Source organism: Bubalus bubalis, chromosome 12 (genome assembly GCF_019923935.1).
Source record: "Bubalus bubalis isolate 160015118507 breed Murrah chromosome 12, NDDB_SH_1, whole genome shotgun sequence".
In the NCBI taxonomy this organism is placed as follows: Eukaryota; Metazoa; Chordata; class Mammalia; order Artiodactyla; family Bovidae; genus Bubalus; species Bubalus bubalis.
Genome location: NC_059168.1, coordinates 21,059,454 through 21,079,472, shown reverse-complemented (window position 1 = coordinate 21,079,472; position 20,019 = coordinate 21,059,454). Strand labels below are relative to the sequence as shown.

General features: G+C 35.3%; 1 protein-coding gene across 3 annotated transcripts in view; it reads left to right on the top strand.

The window, feature by feature from the left end:
• The window catches only part of SOS1 (SOS Ras/Rac guanine nucleotide exchange factor 1), a 131,417-nt gene that overhangs the window by 108,358 nt on the left and 3,040 nt on the right, over window positions 1-20,019 (top strand). For 2 of the 3 annotated variants that reach the window (XM_006071204.3, XM_006071202.3), the window contains 6 exons: window positions 1,081-1,243; window positions 1,735-1,852; window positions 9,647-9,819; window positions 10,020-10,136; window positions 13,226-13,490; window positions 18,765-18,809. In XM_006071204.3, the coding sequence (XP_006071266.1) occupies window positions 1,081-1,243; window positions 1,735-1,852; window positions 9,647-9,819; window positions 10,020-10,136; window positions 13,226-13,490; window positions 18,765-18,809 (881 nt within the window). The remainder of the gene's footprint in view (window positions 1-1,080; window positions 1,244-1,734; window positions 1,853-9,646; window positions 9,820-10,019; window positions 10,137-13,225; window positions 13,491-18,764; window positions 18,810-20,019) is intronic. The other variant, XM_006071203.3, reaches the window with a different exon arrangement.

The following is a 20,019-nucleotide window of genomic DNA, read 5'->3' as shown; positions in this document are numbered from 1 at the left end:
TGATTTGTTTAATATTACATTATCAAAAACCTCTGGAGAGGGGAATGGCTACTCACTCCAGTATTCTTGCCTGGAGAACTCCATGGACAGAGGAGCCCAGCAGGCTGTAATATATAGGGTTGCAAAAAGTCAGACAGGACAGAACAGCCATTGAAAACCAAGTTGAAAATATTATTTTCTTTACCAATAAGTGAGTAGTAGATTAAAAATTCTCTCAAATATTAGAAATAGAGAATAAATGCTCACTGAGGAATTCTTTTTTTGAGCATAGCTTCTTTTTACTTGGATATATATACTTTCCAAGGATTCTTGGCTTTTAAATATAAAGAGCTTTTGTTTTCATTGACTTCTTTATTCTTTCTGATTTTTAAAATTTTATGCTTAATTGTAAAAGTCACTTTTTAACATTATAGTGCTTATCTCAAGAGCTGTTCTTAGAAATGTAGCTAATTATTCCTACATATCAAAAAAATTGAGCATTAATCACTAAAATCTTACGATTAGATGAAGAATAAGAGTCAGAGAATTACAAAATTTGAGAATAAATTTCCCTAGAACACACCCACATCCTGAAGACCAGCATCCATTCAACAAAATGATAGACATTGTGCTCGTACTCACTCCTGTCTGACTCTTTGCGACCCCGTGGACTGTAGCCCACCAGGCTCCTCTGTCCATGGAATTTTCCTAGCAAGAATACTGTAGTGAGTTGCCATTTCCTACTCCAGGGGATCTTCCCCGTTCAGGGATTGAACCTGGGTCTCCCACATCTCCTGTGTTGGGAGGCAGATTCTTTACCTGCTGAGCCACCTAGGAGAACTCCAATGCTGAGAGCAAACACACCAAATATAGTAGGAAAAATGATTGACTGATTTCGTCTGGAAAACAAGAAGAGCAGCATGCCTGACTGAAAGCATTTACTTCTATTCACCTACTATTTACCTGCCACCCTGAATACATACTCTCTATTGTTACACTATAGCTACCCTCCACTCCATTTTATTTGGTAAATTCTTTAAATCATACCTTTGTTGGGAAAACTACAAATATTTTAATTCACTTTTTGTCTTTGATTCCCAGATGTATTGTAGAAACTGAAAACTTAGAAGAAAGAGTAGCTGTGGTGAGTCGAATAATTGAGATTCTACAAGTGTTCCAAGAGCTCAACAACTTCAATGGTGTTCTTGAAGTTGTCAGTGCTATGAACTCATCCCCTGTTTACAGACTAGACCACACGTTTGAGGTAGGTTTGCAAAGGTGTTTTTTTAAATGAACTTCCATTCCCCATTCTAAGGATCAGGATTTTAACAGTTATGATCTTTAGAGACACATCTATCTTTTCAGTAACAGCCAAAATGATGTAATTATCTAAATTTTTTATTGAATTGGTGTGCTCTTTTTAAATTAGGCAACCTCATTAAATATATTCACAGGTCCTAGCCTAAGTTAGAAGAAAAAGATTTCAGCATCTGATTTGTAATATAATGTATAATAAAATGCTCAGATAATTGAGGAATGGCAAGATAAACTAGATTTTTCTCACATACACACACTTCTTCTTTAAGATTGTACTAGAGTCTATGAAGACAGTCTTTTTGAAGCAGTGTTATCATTCTTAGAGTCAAACTGATACTGTTGTGTTTGGGCTTTTTTACTGTAAGCCTGGCATTTTGGGGCAAAATCTGTGATTCCTTTTCTAAATTTATATTCCCTAAATATTTTTTTTTCTTGTAGCAAATACCAAGTCGCCAAAAGAAAATTTTAGAAGAAGCTCATGAACTAAGTGAAGATCACTATAAAAAATATTTGGCAAAACTCAGGTCTATTAATCCACCATGTGTGCCTTTCTTTGGTGAGCATTTCTTCTTAAATTTTTATCATGTTTCTAAGACAGTTTTTCATTAAGTGACTGAGTATATACATGTCTAATATACCGGCTGAAAATACTTAACAAATATTTAGCACCTGAATCCCCTTAGAATTTTTCTCTATGAGGACTTTAAGATCAAGCTTAATATGTACATTCTACTTTTTATTTCCATAATGGGCAGCCATTCAGTATTGTATAATGCTTACTTCAGTTTTAATATTCATAGAAGTCTTTTTTATTGACTTTTAATAAACCAGACACTCTGCAGAAGAGGCATGACCATATTTACCCATATTTATAACCATGCTTCTTATATACAGTTTTTTTCACATGGCTAAAAATGATGTGCCTTAGGGCCCACACATTCTTTCTACACATCAAAATTTTACCTGCTCTTTTTCCCTCTCTTCTGCACAAGAGGAAAGAAAGTAGTGCCTTTTCTTTCTGTTAAGACTGAAACCTACCAGCCATCTAAATCTTCTCCCTTCTGATAGGTTTCTCTATCTTATTCCATCATTTATTTCCTGTATTTTGTATCTTTAGTATCTCTTTCCAGAGAAGGCAGTGGCACCCCACTCCAGTAATCTTGCCTGGAAAATCCCATGGACGGAGGAGCCTGGTAGGCTGCAGTCCGTGGGGTCGCTAAGAGTCAGACACGACTGAGCGACTTCACTTTCACGCGTTGGAGAAGGAAATGGCAACCCACTCCAGTGTTCTTGCCTGGAGAATCCCAGGGACGGGGGAGCCTGGTGGACTGCCGTCTATGGGGTCGCACAGAGTCGGACACGACTGAAGTGACTTAGCAGCAGCAGTATCTCTTTCACACTGGTTTCTTTTCTGTGCTAGGATGTATGCTCTGGTGATTCTTCCTCTAAATACTTACAAAAATTATGACCTCAATTACGTATGTGGTGTTTAATCTTTTTAGTATACAGTATGTTTTCTTCTAGCCTTTCCCTTATCTCTATTTGTATATTTTCTATATAGTTTTAAGTTATACTGCATGTAACATTGTTATGTCCTGGTATTTTTTCAGTTAACATCTTTGTTCAGGCTTTCTAATAACCATTTTTGTATTTGCTTTTAATCTTTGTCCTATATATATTGTATATAGTTGTAATTGTGTGACATGTACACATGGTTTTCTTTTTTCACTTACCATGTCCCAAATGTATGGTGTTTTATTAGTCTTCATAATTACCATTTCTCATGGCTACATGACGTTCTTTAAAGTTGTTATGACAGTTTATTTAACCATTACCCTATGACCTGACGCGTCCGCGTGTGTTGTCTATCTTTTTTGCTTTCCTAAATAATGTCATAATGAATATCTTCATATTTTTGCCTGTTTTATGGATTTGAGAATATTTTCTCGAGCTGTAAAGCCAATCTAGCTAGATAATTTATATCTAGCTGGATATTTCTTGAGCTAGATATTTTTACCAATCTGCCTTTTAGTTTTTATTCTTTGAAATACAGTATTTTTTAAATTCTATAATCTGTTCATTTTCCCCATTATGATTTCTATTATTTCTAACCTTAGGAAGTTCTTCCAGTTTAGAAATTTAATATTCAGTCATATTTTCTCCTGGCTTTATGACTTGACCTATAAAATTATATTTAACTGTTTAATCAAGTTGAAATCTCTTTTAGATATCATGAAATACTCAAATTTATTTCTCCACCAATTCTTTGTTGACCCTAGTTTATTGAATAAGTTTTCTTTATTCCCATTTACATATTGTGCCCCCTCTTAATTTAATTAATTTTAAAAAAATATTCCCCATTAAATTCTTTTTATATTATTTTAATTTTATTGAAGTAGAGTTGATTTACAGTGTCATGTTAGTTTCAGGTATACAGCAAAGTGATTCATTTATATACATACACATATTCATCCTTTTCTAGATCCTTTTCTCATATAGGTTATCACAGAAGATTAAGTAGAGTTCCCTGTGCTATACAGTAGGTCCTTGTTGCTTATCTATCATATATAGTAATGAGTACATGTTCATCCCAAGCTCCTGATTTATCCCTCCCTCCAGCATTTCCCCTTTGATAACCCATAAGTTTGTTTTCAATATCTGTATGTCTGTTTCTGTTTTGTCAATAAGTTCATTTGTATCTTTTTTAAAATTAGGTTCCACATATGAATGATATCATATGATACCTGTCATTCTCTGTCCAACTTACTTCACTTAGTACAATAATCTCTAAGTCCATCCCATTAACTTCTTATCCTTGTGCCCCAGTCTTAATGACTGGCACTTTATAATCCATGATTCTCATCCAGGGCAGTTTTTGCCCTCCAAGAAACATTTAGCAGTGTCTAGAGACATTTTTTTTTTTTTTCAATATAGACAGGAATATTGCTAACATTCTTCAGTGCACAGGACAGTCCTCCACAACAAAGAAATAACCAGTTTAAAAGGTCAGCAGTACCAAGGATAAGATATCTTGCTTTAGGGAATTCTTTGGCAATCCAGTGGTTAAGACTTGGAGCTCTCACTGCCAGGGCACCAGGGTTCAGTCCCTGGTAGAAGAACTAAGATCTCAGAAGCCAAAGTAGCAGGACCAAAAAACCCCCAAAATTCTGCTTTATATTTAAAATATTGTCATATATGATAAAGTTGGCTTGTCTTTGTTTCTTCAGTATTTTCTTTGCCAATTTTGTCTCTCTATTTTTCCAAATGAACTTGGAAATGAGGGGGTAATTCCCCAAAATACAGCTGGAATGATCTATCAATTAATTTGGAAAGGATGTACATATATGATACTTAGTTTTTTCCTTAGGTATTTTTAATTATGAATGGTATTTATTTTTTAATAGTCAATTTCCCTTAATTCCAGGAATTATTCATTTCAGGAGATTTTCTAAATATGTAATCATATCTAGAATAATAATAATGGCTCTTCCTTTGATCTTATTTGTGTTAAGCCTTATAGCATTAATAACTTCCCAAACAAAGGTTAAATGATAATAAAAATAAGAAGTTCTGTTTTAATCTCCATTTCAACAGGGATAGGTATAATTTTGCTGTTTGCTTGATTCGATGCTGTTTACTGTGTTTAGAAAATTTCTCTTTATAGTTTTCTACTGCATTTTTATTGGCAATATACAACCTGTCTACAAATGTTTCTTGAGTTTTAAGTACTTTTCTATCTGAGAGCAAATGATTTTTCTTGTTTAACAAATTAAAATTACAAGTTTGCTAATACTGAAACTTTCTGTTTACTAACATTAAGCCTTATTTGTTCATAGTGGAGTAATCTGTTAAATATACAAATGAATTCTATGCATTATCATTTTATTAAGGATTTTTGCATCCATCTTTGTAAATGAGATTGCTTTGTGGTTTCTCTTCTTGTACTATATTTTTCAGCTTTTGTTATTATGGTTATATTTACTTTGTAACAAAGGTTTAGAAGCTTTCCATATTATTTTATTCCAGGATGTCATAAAATGATCTAGCCTTTAAATTTTGAAATATTCCAACAGAAAAATCATCTGGGCCTAGAATATTTTGTATCATATAATTCTATAATAACATTTTCATTTCTTCCCTAATTTTCTTTCTGGTTCAGTTTTGTTTTGTGTTTTTGCTACACAGTTGTCTCATTTAGGTATTTTAAAGTACTAGCATTCTATTAAAATGAAACTTTTGAATTTGCTCCTATTTGCAATATATTTTACCATTTCTATTTTTACTGTTTGTTTTACATACTGAGTTTTTCTTCAAAACAAAGCTGAAACATAATTATTCTCCCTGATTTTATAGTTTTATGTCATTCATGACTTTTTATCATTATTAATTTATTCTGTCTTCTGAGGATTTTTCCCCATAAATTATTGATAAAATTGTTGAGTTCATTTAATTTCTCTTCCTGATAAAACAATGAAGTCCATGCATTTACTTTTAAGTGTGGTAACTGGTGCCAGTTCATAAACAAAGGAACCTAAGAAGGACCTTAGGTCTGATGTTCATTTCATTCAACCTGTCTACAAATGTTTCTTGAGTACCTAAGTATCAGGAACTATGTCAGGTGCTTAGAAAAAAATGAAATATACGTAGTCATTCAGTACACTTGCTAAACTTATAATCATGCTACTCGTGATATCCTGTGGTCCCTGATACTAGATTTTTCCCCTCTATTAAGAGGGTCAAGGGTAGTATCTACCTGACACTTAATTTCTTTATCGTCTTATCAGAATTGTTACTCTTTTTTTTGCCTGGCACTGGACTATTCACAGAAAGATAAAAATCAGGCAGTTTCTCCTTCCAAGGTTACACCAGGCTACGGGTCTACATCCCAATTTTTCTCCATACACTAAAAGGTTCTACTCACAGATAGAATGCATATATATGGGCAGACTAACATTTCCTCTCAGGTAATAGGATGCGTGGTAGATTCCTACCTCAACCAAGTCTCACCTCTCTAAACAAAATTCCAAGCCCTTAGCCTCGGCTCTGCTCGCCTTTACACAGCTTTGATTTCGTGTCCTACCCCTGTTTCTAGTCCATTTGCTTCCTCTCCACTCTTGCTTTCCTGTCATTTTAGAATTGACTGTATGTCTCTTGTATCCTGCTCTAGTTTGCAAATGCTTTCATTTCTGTTCTGAAGTAATGTGCTGCGTTTATTCATTCAGAAACATCAGTTGAATGCCTGTATGTGCCAGAACCAGGACTAGGTATTGAGAATAGAGGGGCAAGTAAAACAGTCTTATCCTCAATAAGCTCCCTTGAAAGAGCAGGAAAATAAGTTACAGTGCTGTGTAGTAAATATACCACTATTGTAGAAACATGTAAGTCAGAGCATCAACAAAGTGTTGTGGGAACCCTGAGCAGCCACTTTTTCCCAGAAACCTCACCCCTCTTCATTATTTGTCATAATGCTCTGCTTTTCCCCTCCCTACAACAGCTGACTTCAGAGCAGGTATGTAAAATGATGTTTTTTTAAAAAAAAATTAAGCCTTAACAGTTTATAATATTCAGGTCATATATATATATATGTGCAGTACATTTTCTATCATATATATGTGTATACATATATATAAATAAACATGCATGCTTAAACATTTTTTACTGATAGTTTATGATCAACAAAATCTAAACACCATGTCTTAAATCATTTGTTCTGCTTTTAACTAGCAATTTATTTGTCATAAAATAATTTCCAAATTTTATTCTGGACTGTCTCAGAATGCTACTTGTAAGCATTTTCACAACTTAATTCAAGTATACTTTTTTTTTTTCCAAGTATACTTTTAACACCTACAATATCCCATAACTTCTTATCCGCATGTTCCCCAGGTCAGTCATTATACCATCACCCAGTCAGACCCTCAAGCACAAAGTTGAGAGTCTTCATTCTCACTGTGCCAACCTCTGCCCAAACCAGTTAACCAGTTCTTGTGGCTTCTACCTCTTAAATATTTATGCACTCCACTCTATCCCTGTGGACCCTCATCATCTCACCGAGGACTCTACTGAGCTTCCTCCTTCTAGTCTTAACTCCTTAACTCCAGAGAAATCGTTCTAGAATGTAAAGATGCTTTAATCTCCTAATTACCTAGTGAATAAAATCTAAGCTCTTTAATAAAAAAAAGGGGGTCTCTTCCTGACCCACAAACTCTTCACAATTGGGCCATCAATTTGTGGCCAGTATGGAGTATGGAAAGTTAATTTTGGCTGTCATTAATCATGTGTACTGTCATGGACGTTTGAACACTGAGCTAAGTGGATCATACAGCTTAGCGTAGTGCATGCTAACTCACTTCATTCGTGTCCAACTCTTTGTGACCCCATGGACTGGAGCCTGCCAGGCTCCTCTGTCCATGGGATTCTCCAGGCATGAATACTGGAGTGACTTAGTGTAAAGGAGAATATAACTGACTGCAAGTAAAGGAGTCAGTGATAGGAGATAAGAAAAATAAAAGAGCCTGGACTTATTAGAATGCATAGTCATGCTGAGAAATAACCAAGTAACCAATACACTTAATAACTGAATACTTTCTAGAACCAGACAAGCACTGATATCTATCATATTTCATTATTGCTAACTTGTTCACTATTGGTTGTGAGTCATTTAGTCTTTCGAAGAAGATAGCCAAAAATTCTAGTATTTAGAAGTTTTGCTTCAGGAATTCGCTGGCGGTCCAGTGGTTAGGACTCTGCTGCCCTCACAGCGAAGGACCTGAATTCTACCCCCGGTCAGGGAACTAGAATCCCACAAGCCATGCATTTCCTCTACCATAAACTCATTTAGAACCACTTATCTCTGATTAGAACGAAAGTTCCTGTAACTTTGTTCATTCTTCTCATCCAGTACATAACTTACAGCTGTGGAGAAGGGATTAGAACTACTAACCTCTTGTCTATGCCTGTCCTCATTTCCTGCCCCTCTTCCTCCACCCCACACACCAAACCCCTAAAGTCTAGCCAATTCTGAGTATGCCTTCCAGCTTCACTACAGACCAATGTCTTCAAACTTATGGCTGCTTTGCTTAGAACACCCCGCTATCTTACTCTACTTATTAAGCTTCTGTTCATTTTTTGAGACTTACTTTAAACATATTTTAATCAGTGATGCCTTTTTCTCTCCCAAAAGCTCAAGGCAGAGTTAGGCACACCTTGTTTGTGATCTCATAGCATCTTATGCATTAGTACTCATTAATATAGCACTTACCAAATCGTACTGTAGTAGCCCACATTCAAAGCTCTGAACTCCTTAGGGAGGAACTGTGAATCTTGTTCATCTTTGTATCTGCAGTACCTAAAGCAGTGCTTGGCATACAGCAGAGACTCAGTACATGTGTACTGAGTGAATGAACTCATATTCACACACACCATCCTCCCCCCCCCCCCCACCAAGCATCATAGTCAGTACTTGAGAGGAAAAGGCAGACATAAGAGGATAGGGTAAGAATAGCAACAACAGCATCAACAATCACAACCATAGATAATTAAGCATCTGCTTTTGTCAGGCCCTATTCTAAGTCTGTAGATAAATTAACTCATAATGTTTCACACAGCAACCCTGCTATCCTCATTTCCCAGATGAGTAAACCAAGGCACACAGAGGTTAAGCAACTTGTACAAGATTACAAAAATAGAAAGCAGCAGAGCTGGCTCTAGAAAGCAGCAGAGCTGGCTCCAGAACCTTTATGCTAGAACAGAAAGGAACTAAAAAGCCTGCTTTTCTGTTCGTTCTCCTCCTCATCCATTGCACAGCCTGCAGTGATGCGGAAATAGGAACTCTACCTGGTTACCATAACTCTAGAAGTACTGAAGACCAGAATATACATAAATTATATGCAGTCCTGTACTTGATAGGATTGCAGATCATTTCACATATTCATGAGTAAGCCTATCCAAACAGTACCACCTCTGAATTACAAATCCTAATAACCTCTTGAGGGCCCCAAGAGATAATTATGCAGAAAATATGATCCTCTGAATTTAACATTTTCCTCTTTTGCGAAAAATATGTGTCAAATGATGGGTTATTCTTAAAAGTTCCATTAACAAAACCATGACATTATGGTTGGGAGATGGAAAATTGATTATTCTTCTTGTAAATCGATTAATTTTCTTAAACTTGGTCTCCCTTTCTCTTGATATTTACTTAGCCTGTTTTTTTTCATAGAGTGGAAATTTGTGCTTTAATTCTTCGGTTATGATGATTGAGATGGTACAGTGTAATATAATTATGGAAAAAGAAAAAAACTAGCCTTTTCCATTTTTATCCTTGAAATAATTTCATTATATCTTCCAGGAATTTATCTCACTAATATCTTGAAAACAGAAGAAGGCAACCCTGAGGTCCTAAAACGGCATGGAAAAGAGCTTATAAACTTTAGTAAAAGGAGGAAAGTAGCAGAAATAACAGGCGAGATCCAGCAGTACCAAAATCAGCCTTACTGTTTACGAGTAGAGTCAGATATCAAAGTAAGTTGAATTCTTTGAGGATACATATTTCTGATTAAGTTTATAACCACCTGATAAGAGTCAGGTTTATTTCATAGAAGAGAAAAAGGAAAATAAAACTTTAAATAATTCCAGTTTTGTGTTAAAATGTTTTGTTATTTTCATGACTTTTAAACTGAATGTAAATTAACATTAATAATAATTCTTTGCATTTATTTTAGAGGTTTTTTGAAAACTTGAATCCAATGGGAAATAGCATGGAAAAAGAATTTACGGATTATCTTTTCAACAAATCCCTAGAAATAGAACCACGAAACCCTAAGCCTCTTCCAAGATTTGTAAGCATTCATATTATTTCCTTTACATTTAAATATTTTTTGCAGTTGTTATCTACATCTATCTGGTGGTTTATAGTTTTCTATAAAGGCATTCAGGGATGAAGTGCATGTGTAATGGATAAAAATAATGAATAAGTCCTTAATAAATACACTCAGGATTAGTCCACTTAGTTCCAAGTAAATGAACACTAACATTAATGTGAATAAAATCTTAATACAATAGATGAAGAAGTTGGACAAACGTGCAAGTTTTAGTTTTGTTTTGACAAAGAAAAATGTTATTCATTATTTATTTTAAGGGCAGGAAATTTGATTTATATCGATTCACTTATAGTAAATATATGTACTTACAACTTTTTTGAAAGTAATGACATGAGAATTTAACTATAAATCATTACCTGTAAAAATAACAGATTTGGCAAAAGATACTTTTTGGAGGAGGAAACAAAATTTCCATTCTTTCCTATTACTTGTAAGTGCCTGACCAAATTTATATCCAGTATCATCATTTCACTGTTCTGAATATAATCTCTCTTATTCATAAGAAAGTCAGGAATCAAGAAGAAACATAAATGGCTTCTAAGTAACCAAGATAAATCTCATAATGTCTGTGAACTAAAGCTTAATGAAGTTACTCTATAAGAAAATTTCTCAAGGCCTAAAACAATTTCAAAAGACAGATTAAAAACAGAAAATTGAAACTAGCTATATAGTCTGCTCCAGTGAAATACACTGACATCGAGAAACAATCACTCTGTAAGAAAAAAAATGTCATAAAACTAGCATAAACAGGTGAGAACTCAAGCAATTTAATCCATTTGTAAATAGCATTTACAAAATGCATTTGTAAATAATCCTGATGGCATCACTGTATTACCGCATAGTCAGATATCTGAATGCAGAGTTCCAAAGAATAGCAAGGAGAGATAAGAAAGCCTTCCTCAGCAATCAATGCAAAGAAATAGAGGAAAACAACAGAATGGGAAAGACTAGAGATCTCTTCGAGAAAATCAGAGATACCGAGGGAACATTTCATGCAAAGATGGGCTCAATAAAGGACAGAAATGGTATGGACCTAACAGAAGCAGAAGATATTAAGAAGAGGTGGCAAGAATACACAGAAGAACTGTACAAAAAAGATCTTCACGACCCAGATAATCACGATGGTGTGATCACTCACCTAGAGCCAGACATCCTGGAATGTGAAATCAAGTGGGCCTTAGAAAACATCACTACAAACAAAGCTAGTGGAGGTGATGGAATTCCAGTTGAGCTCTTTCAAATCCTGAAAGATGATGCTGTGAAAGTGCTGTACTCAATATGCCAGCAAATTTGGAAAACTCAGCAGTGGCCACAGGACTGGAAAAGGTCAGTTTTCATTCCAATCCCAAAGAAAGGCAATGCCAAAGAATGCTCAAACTACCACACAATTGCACTCATCTCACATGCTAGTAAAGTAATGCTCAAAGTTCTCTAAGCCAGGCTTCAGCAATATGTGAACCGTGAACTTCCAGATGTTCAAGCTGGTTTTAGAAAAGGCAGAGGAACCAGAGAGCAAATTGCCAACATCTGCTGGATCATCAAAAAAGCAAGAGAGTTCCAGAAAAACATCTATTTCTGTTTTATTGACTATGCCAAAGCCTTGACTGTGTGGATCACAATAAACTGTGAAAAATTCTTCAAGAGATGGGAATACCAGACCACCTGACCTGCCTCTTGAGAAACCTATATGCAGGTCAGGAAGCGACAGTTAGAACTGGACATGGAACAACACACTGGTTCCAAATAGGAAAAGGAGTATGTCAAGGCTGTATGTTGTCACCCTGCTTATTTAACTTATATGCAGAATACATCATGAGAAACGCTGGGCTGGAAGAAGCACAAGCTGGAATCAAGATTGCCAGGAGAAATACCAATAACCTCAGATATGCAGGTAACACCACCCTTATGGCAGAAAGCGAAGAGGAACTAAAAAGCCTCTTGATGAAAGTGAAAGAGGAGAGTGAAAAATTTGGCTTAAAGCTCAACGTTCAGAAAACTAAGATCATGGCATCCGGTCCCATCACTTCATGGGAAATAGATGGGGAAACAGTGGAGACAGTGTCAGACTTTATTTTTTTGGGCTCCAGAGTCACTGCAGATGGTGATTGCAGCCATGAAATTAAAAGGTGTTTACTCCTTGGAAGGAAAGTTATGACCAACCTAGATAGCATATTGAAAAGCAGAGATATCACTTTGCCAACAAAGGTCTGTCTAGTCAAGGCTATGGTTTTTCCAGTGGTCATGTATGGATGTGAGAGTTGGACTGTGAAGAAGGCTGAGTGCCAAAGAATTGATGCTTTTGAACTGTGGTGTTGGAGAAGAGTCTTGAGAGTCCCTTGGACTGCAAGAAGATCCAACGAGTCCATCCTAAAGGAGATCATTCCTGGGTGCTCACTGGAAGGACTGATGCTGAAGCTGAAACTCCAGTACTTTGGCCACTTCATGCGAAGAGTTGACTCATTGGAAAAGACTGATGCTGGGAGGGATTGGGGGCAGGAGGAGAAGGGGACGACAGAGGATGAGATGGCGGGATGGCATCACCGACTCGATGGACATGAGTTTGAATGAACTCCAGGAGTTGGTGATGGACAGGGAAGCCTGGCGTGCCGTGATTCATGGGGTTGCAAAGAGTCGGACATGACTGAGTGACTGAACTGAACTGAACTGAAGGTATCATAGTTCAAAACAACGGTCTTGACTTTCCTCCCAAGATTAAATTAGTTTCACACAGTCCATTTTAAAAGCCAGAGAAATGTTCACTGTATCTTAGAAAGATTTCCATCAGAAATATTGAAATAACAAATACTCTGGTATTTATAGGATTAAAATTCAGTTATTTAAAGAAATTCATTCTGTACTAATTTAGATAGCCAAGGCTTTATGGAAATGGGGTGTTAACTCTTTAACTTGAATACTTTGATTTGAATCAGTATTAGTGGTTTATGGTTTTCCTGGATATTAATCGAATTTTACCAGGCATTTATAGAAGAACCTTCTTTTCCATTAACGGTGTTGTAAGTATTGTGTTTCTTTTGATATGTCTACAGCCAAAAAAATACAACTATCCCCTAAAATCTCCTGGTGTTCGTCCATCAAACCCAAGACCAGGTACTATGAGACATCCCACACCTCTGCAGCAAGAGCCAAGGAAAATTAGTTATAGTAGGATCCCTGAAAGTGAAACAGAAAGTACAGCATCTGCACCAAATTCTCCAAGAACACCGTTAACACCTCCTCCTGCTTCTGGTGCTTCTAGTACCACAGATGTTTGCAGCGTATTTGATTCTGATCATTCAAGCCCTTTTCACTCAAGTAGGTGTTCAAGTTTTAAGTGCTTTAAGTAACTGTTAGTGTTATATGTACTGGAAGTAAAAAATAATCTGTGTGTGTGTGTGTGTGTGTGTATATATTTTTTTTTGGTAAATTTGTAGATAAACCACATACCATTTCCAAATATATTATTATAAAAGTATAAAATAAATTAGAACAGGCCTCTTTAAATGTATTACTTTACTGATAGGCCTGGTAATTAAATTGGTAATTGAAATTTCATTTGAGCATTTGTTTTCAATTGGCAAATTTGAAAATGCCTCTCTGACTTCCAGAGGAAAGGAAGATAACTGCTAAAACTGCATGGACTAATCAATCTGATGCTTTAAATGTTTCCTCCAAAATTATATTTGAAACTGCTCACTACATGATTTCTTTCTGACCAAATCCTGTAGTTTCTAATTTTACAATGTATCAAATTCACACTTCTACTTAACCCTTGTTCCGTCAACAGCATCCTATATAGTGCCTAATAAACTCCTGTGCTTTCAAGCCCAGCCATACAACTCTCACAGATTTGTCACTGTCGCTCATCCTTTCCTATTTATAAATCAGTGCTGTCCAATACAAATACTTATAGTATGAGCCCCATATGTGACTTTTAAATGTTCTTTCTACATTTTTAAAATGCAAAAATTAAGTGAAATTAATTTCAATAATATATTTTATTTAACCCAGTATATTACAAAATATTGTCATTTAAACATGAAATCAGTATAAAAATTTACTGAGATATTTCACAATCTCAGTTTTTGTCCTAAATCTTCAAAATGCAATATGTATTTTATACTTACCGCAGATCTCAATTTGGACTAGCCACATTCAAGCACTTAATAAGCACATGTGGCTAATGGGTACCAAACTGTACAGCCCAGCCTAGCCCTTTGAGAGGCTACCTTCACTGTTGCCATTAATTTTTAAAATCAATTTCATATTGAGCTTTAAAGCTCTGCTAAGATCTTAGAACCTTTTTTCATTTATTCATTATTAAATCAGAATTTGAATGCAGTTGCTTTTAACCCTTTTACAACCACTTCCACATGCTCTTTCCACTGGCTGTCTTAGCTCATTGTAGAGTTCAAGTTCTCCCCTAATATTAGACGTAATAGGATCCAATACTGAGAGGCATCCTGACACTGTTGGGGAGGTAGTTAAGCACTGACATAGTACTCCTAACTCCTAGTTTGTCATCTCAGTCTGCTAGTGAGCTTTCTGATTTTAGATAAAAACAGTTTTTTGGTGCCTTCTGTGGATTAAACTAGACTTTTTGATTTTTTCCAACTCAGAAATCTGTTTAAAAAAAAAATTATGGAGTTCTACTATTTTGAGATTTGGTCCAGAATACTACTTATTTATTCCTGTGTCGAATATATATTTGTAGTTATCCATCAGTTTGTCTTATCTTTTCTACCACATAAACTGTGTTTGTTTTAAGAATTACTACATCTTGGCTTTATTTGGCTACTGAAGATTACGAAGTCATGTTATGTTACTAGTAGGCTATCAGATATTTTTTATAAGTTCAAGTAAAACCAGGTAAAATATTACTGTTTCCCCAACTCGCCAACATCCTAAATTAAGTAATAAAATAAAACCAGTACTTTTTACAGTATACCTGACCTAAAATTATTATTTATTATGACCCATTTAACTGTTTGAAGAGGTTTTTTTCCTCGAGCAGATGGCTATGATCTGTGTTATAAAGATTCCCACATGAGTGAATTATTGAAATCACATGAAAGCCATCGACTGCAAATTCTGTTTTTCTTATTTAAGTAGCTAAAAATTAAAGGTGTGGAGAAACAGGAGATACTTATTTCATTCCCTACTAGTGCTGAACTTTAAATGATTAGTCAAACAGGGGAAAAGAGTCATTTTGGAATGCAGTGCTCTGGATCATTGTTTTCTCATATGTGGCAGTGGAATAATATCAACTTAAAATAGCTGGACAAGCGAAACCACTGTAGCAGGAATTAGGCTTCGTAATCTTATTCCTGAGGATTTTTTCAGTTTCTCTTTCTTTGTGATAAAAGGAAACCCCTGTTACTATTCCTTTTGTCCTTAGTAAAAATTGAAAATAACAGATTTTGAAATTAAGAAAGCCAGTATAATTCAAAACCATCTGTAAGCTCAGGTAACCCCCTCCTTAAAGCTCATTTATGGATATTAAAGGTCCTTATCTGCTTTTGACCCCACTCTGCTTAAAAGATCCGCTAGTGTTAATGGGGGGAGGGCCCAGTGGTCACCAGCACATCCAACTTGGTACTCATTGTGTTGCCACTACAGCGAATACCTACTTCCTTGCTGTCCTCAGGGCCTGGCAGGAAAGAGCTGCTGTACCTACATTTTTAAGTCATCTGGACATGTTCCACTCAGTACGGAGAGGTAGAAAGGCATTGCAAAGCAAAGACATTGCTTAAGGTTTTCAAAAGGCAAAATTTGACTAGAATTTTTTGATCAGTTATACTAGTTGTTTTGCTTTTTTTTTTAGTTTTTTCCCCCAAAATAATTTACTTTAAAAACAAAGATTAATTTCTTCAGCCAATATCTGTCAATATCTCATTTCTTGCTAAATAAGCTTGGACACATCTTCTCTGGTAAGGCTTGCAATCCTACTGAGAGATTAAAAAAAATAATCATAATAAAAGAAATCATAGTTAAATGCTTAGCCAGGGTTAAATGCTTTGATTCTGTTTGTACTATGATTTTTTTTCATCTCTCAGTAAGACTGCAGAGACGATGTATAAGTTTTAGTTTACTGACAAAATGCTAAATGAGTGAAGATATAAATGCAATAGAAATTCACACAAAGATGACCACAGAATGGGCAGGAATGGTCACAGAAAACTTGGTGGTGAAGACAGAGAGGGAAGGAAACTGGCCACCTACCTAGTGCTGCTATACATATGCTCACATTCAGAGCCCTGCTCCACACCTTGCCCTCACCAGGTCCATCTCTCAGGTGATGATGACAGTGGCCGGGAAAAGGGGAAAGACCACCAGCTTTGTATCTGTGGCTCTAGCATGGAGAGAGGAGGATGAAGTGCTCTTGATACACTGCTGTTGAAGGTTGCAATGATAAAAGGGAGCCATGGGTCTGGCCTGGTCTGTGTGCTAGACATGAGCTTTACCCCATCCCTTAGTAGGGAAAACTTTACAAGAAAAGATATATTTTAAGCTGGAATGCAAAGCTTTTCTTTGTAGCAGATTGTTGTAGGTGACTAGTTTCTGATCTCATACATTTGCATTTAACAGGCTTTTGTAAATTTAAGAAATTATCCATGATTTATATAATTTTTTTCTATAGGAAAATGTTTATTTTTATTCTCAGAATGACTCAGTTATAAATTGGAGGTTATCGTCCAACAGTGGTTTCAACCCTGACTAAAAGTTATAATCCCCTGGAGAGCTTTAAAAAAATACCTATATGCTCAGTGCATGCTTGTACTAGACCAGCGCTGGCAGGTGGGCATCAGTATTTTTAAAAACCTTCCAGCAGGGCCTAACATGCAGCCACAATGGAGAAACCACTGATCTGTTGTCTGGGATTTGTACTTAACCAGCGGATGCTACTTTTCGATTAACTGGATTTCAGCCCTAAGTCACTGTCAATAAATTTGTTCAGTACCTAGCTGACAAGAATTCCTAGTATATATTTCTTGAGATATATAATGTATAATTCTGAAAGAATTTTTTATAGCATTTTCCAGGCAGTAAGACTAAGCAATTAGTTTGAAGTGACAAATCAGAAAAGTGCCCCAAGTTTACACATAAATCTTAGCCTTTGCTGTATATACATTAGACCAAAGCCCAGCCTACAACTCTGTGCACAAGTATGTATGTGTAGGTGTAATCATTCTTTCTAAAAGCCTGCAGTTGGTGGCTGTCATTAGCTTATGTTTTGATTTTACTCCTATATTGCACTAAGTATACGACCATGTTCTTGATTCTTATCCCCAAAAAGCATCCTTATTTCCTTCCCAAAAAAGTGGAAAATACATAAGTAGTAAGCACTGGAGCAGATACTCCCTTTAAATCCCTGTTACGTTACTGAAGAGAATCTCATTTGTAGTGAAGAGAATCTTTGACACAGCAGCAGCATTATTTAATGTCAAAAGTATAAAAGTGAATTTTAATCTTTTGAGAGCTAACTTACTAGAATTCACTGGATTGCTACCCTCAGTAACCATAGCCTCCAAATAAATATCAGTACATATGGAAAGGAGGTAGTAGGCTAAGTTATTTGAAATCAGGGCTGTCTGGGAAACAAAAACACTGTATCTATATAAGGAGTCAAATTGCCGACTAAACCTAGGACGTAAAATTATACTTGTTCTGACCAAAGAAGTTAGAAAAAGCAACAGCCCTAATCAAAATGAGAGAGAGAAACCTGAATTAATCAGCTCAGTCTCATGCTAGAGTTATGGCTTTAGCCTCTTAGATATGATCTGTTCAGAATGTTGGTGATATGAGGCGGTGTAACCTAAACGACTGTATTGATTTAGAACCAGTATAGATCCTCTAGCTTTTGTCTGTTTTTCTGCTTAAATGCTCTCAGAGCTTTGCATTTTATAATTTTCAATTTTTTTCTTAAAAGAATTAGTATTGTTGAAATTAGATATTCAAAAATTATCAGTTTCCTGTATAAATAACGTGTCTAAGCACCAAAAATGTTTAATGATATTTTAAGTGTTTAAAAATATAGAAGGGGAAAAGCTATATCACTTTCAGCTTGTTGTAATATCCAAAGCTATAGTTATTTTGTGATGAACACATGCCCCAAGAACATTTTCTAAGGTATATATATATATATAAATAATAATAATAATGGTATTTTTATAATATAAATTCATTATTTACTACTTATTTTCACAAGTTTGGGTTTTCAAAATTATCCTTAGTGAATGACATATTTCTGTATGTCCAACTGAATTCTTTGCTCAAATTGGGTTTATACATTTTTTGGAAGTCTTCCATTGAAATAGAAGGATATTGTAGTTTTCTCATGAATGCTTTTTCATTTAATTATTATGATATCAAGTAGTGAATCTAAAACGAATCTTCGAAATTCCTAATGATATTAATGCAATTTAATTCTTTTTCTCAAAAGTAGTAATGAGCTTTTGCTAAACTGTTCTATCATTCTTTAAAACTAGAATGACAGAAATAACATTTCTATGATAAATAAATTTTTACAGATGAGTTGAATATATTTATGAAAGAAAAAAATCTACTTTTTCTTGTTTCCTTTCACAGGCAGCGATACCGTCTTTATCCAAGTTACACTGCCCCATGGCCCAAGTTAGTATATTTGGTTTAAGACTCATAATTTTTGCTTTGGCTTTAAAAATTAAACCAAATGTAACCTTTCCTGCTAAAACTCGTCTTGGGTCTGGCAGCATTGGTGCCCTGCTTTGCAGCATCTTAGAAGTGAGGCCTTCACTTGTACTATCTTTTGATCATAAATGATTTGCTTAAACTTATATAATTCTCATGCTTTTTGTAAAACCTTTCTTCTCTTTTGAAAGAACATTATTATATGGGTGGCTTCCACATTTAACCATTTCTCATTTCCAACTCTGGAGTTCTAATGCCCAACTTAAAAAAAAAAGGCAAGAGCATGCATGCGCATATGAGAATGTTGGCAGCTACATGCAGTGTCTAAGTCACAAAATACACTTGGGCTGCGGGCAGCACAGGCTGTAGGCAAATGACTTACTTGACTTTAGAACAGCTACCTTATCACTGTGATCTGTATTATATAACCTAAATATTCATCACTGATAAGCAAAATAAAGTTCCAGTGTAGGTATTTGTTTTTAATTTTAAAGTAAACTAACAATTCACCAACTATCCCATAAATTTTAAGCCAATAGATTGTTTTTTGCTGTCCTTCATACAAATGACTTCAGAATGTATACAATGGAAAATAGTGTTATACGCTAACTTACATAGTCTCATAAGAAGAAAGGTAGGTGATCAGAATGTTGCTCATTTAAATAATATCAATACACAAAGTACTCTAAGTTCTATCTTGTTATAACATTTAATTGACAAAATTAGAACTGTCAGTGTTTAAAGGAAAGAAAACCTGCCAAATACAATTTTGAATGATCATTTAAGTGTTTTTTCACATCTTTTTCATTGTGCTGATGTACAGGTTAACTTACATTAATGTTTTTCAAAGTGTAGTTATTTATATGCCTATATTAAGCCCTTATCATAAATGTTTGTAAGATAGGTTATAATTAGAGGCTTTTACTTACCTTTTTAGTGCCAGTTCATCAGTTTACTCCTAAATCAGGTTCACTAGATTCTAGTGTAATTTCTGTTTTTATTATCAGCATAGCCTCAGTCATTTTAAATGCGTTCATTACAATGAAAAATTTTGGATTAGAATGTGGTGAACCTGACTTTGCTTCCCCACCAAGGAGAGCTGATACCTAAGCAAAATGAAGAGATCCTTCCCCAGGACACTAGAGTCTCTCCCTGCCATCCTTTGAAAGGATGG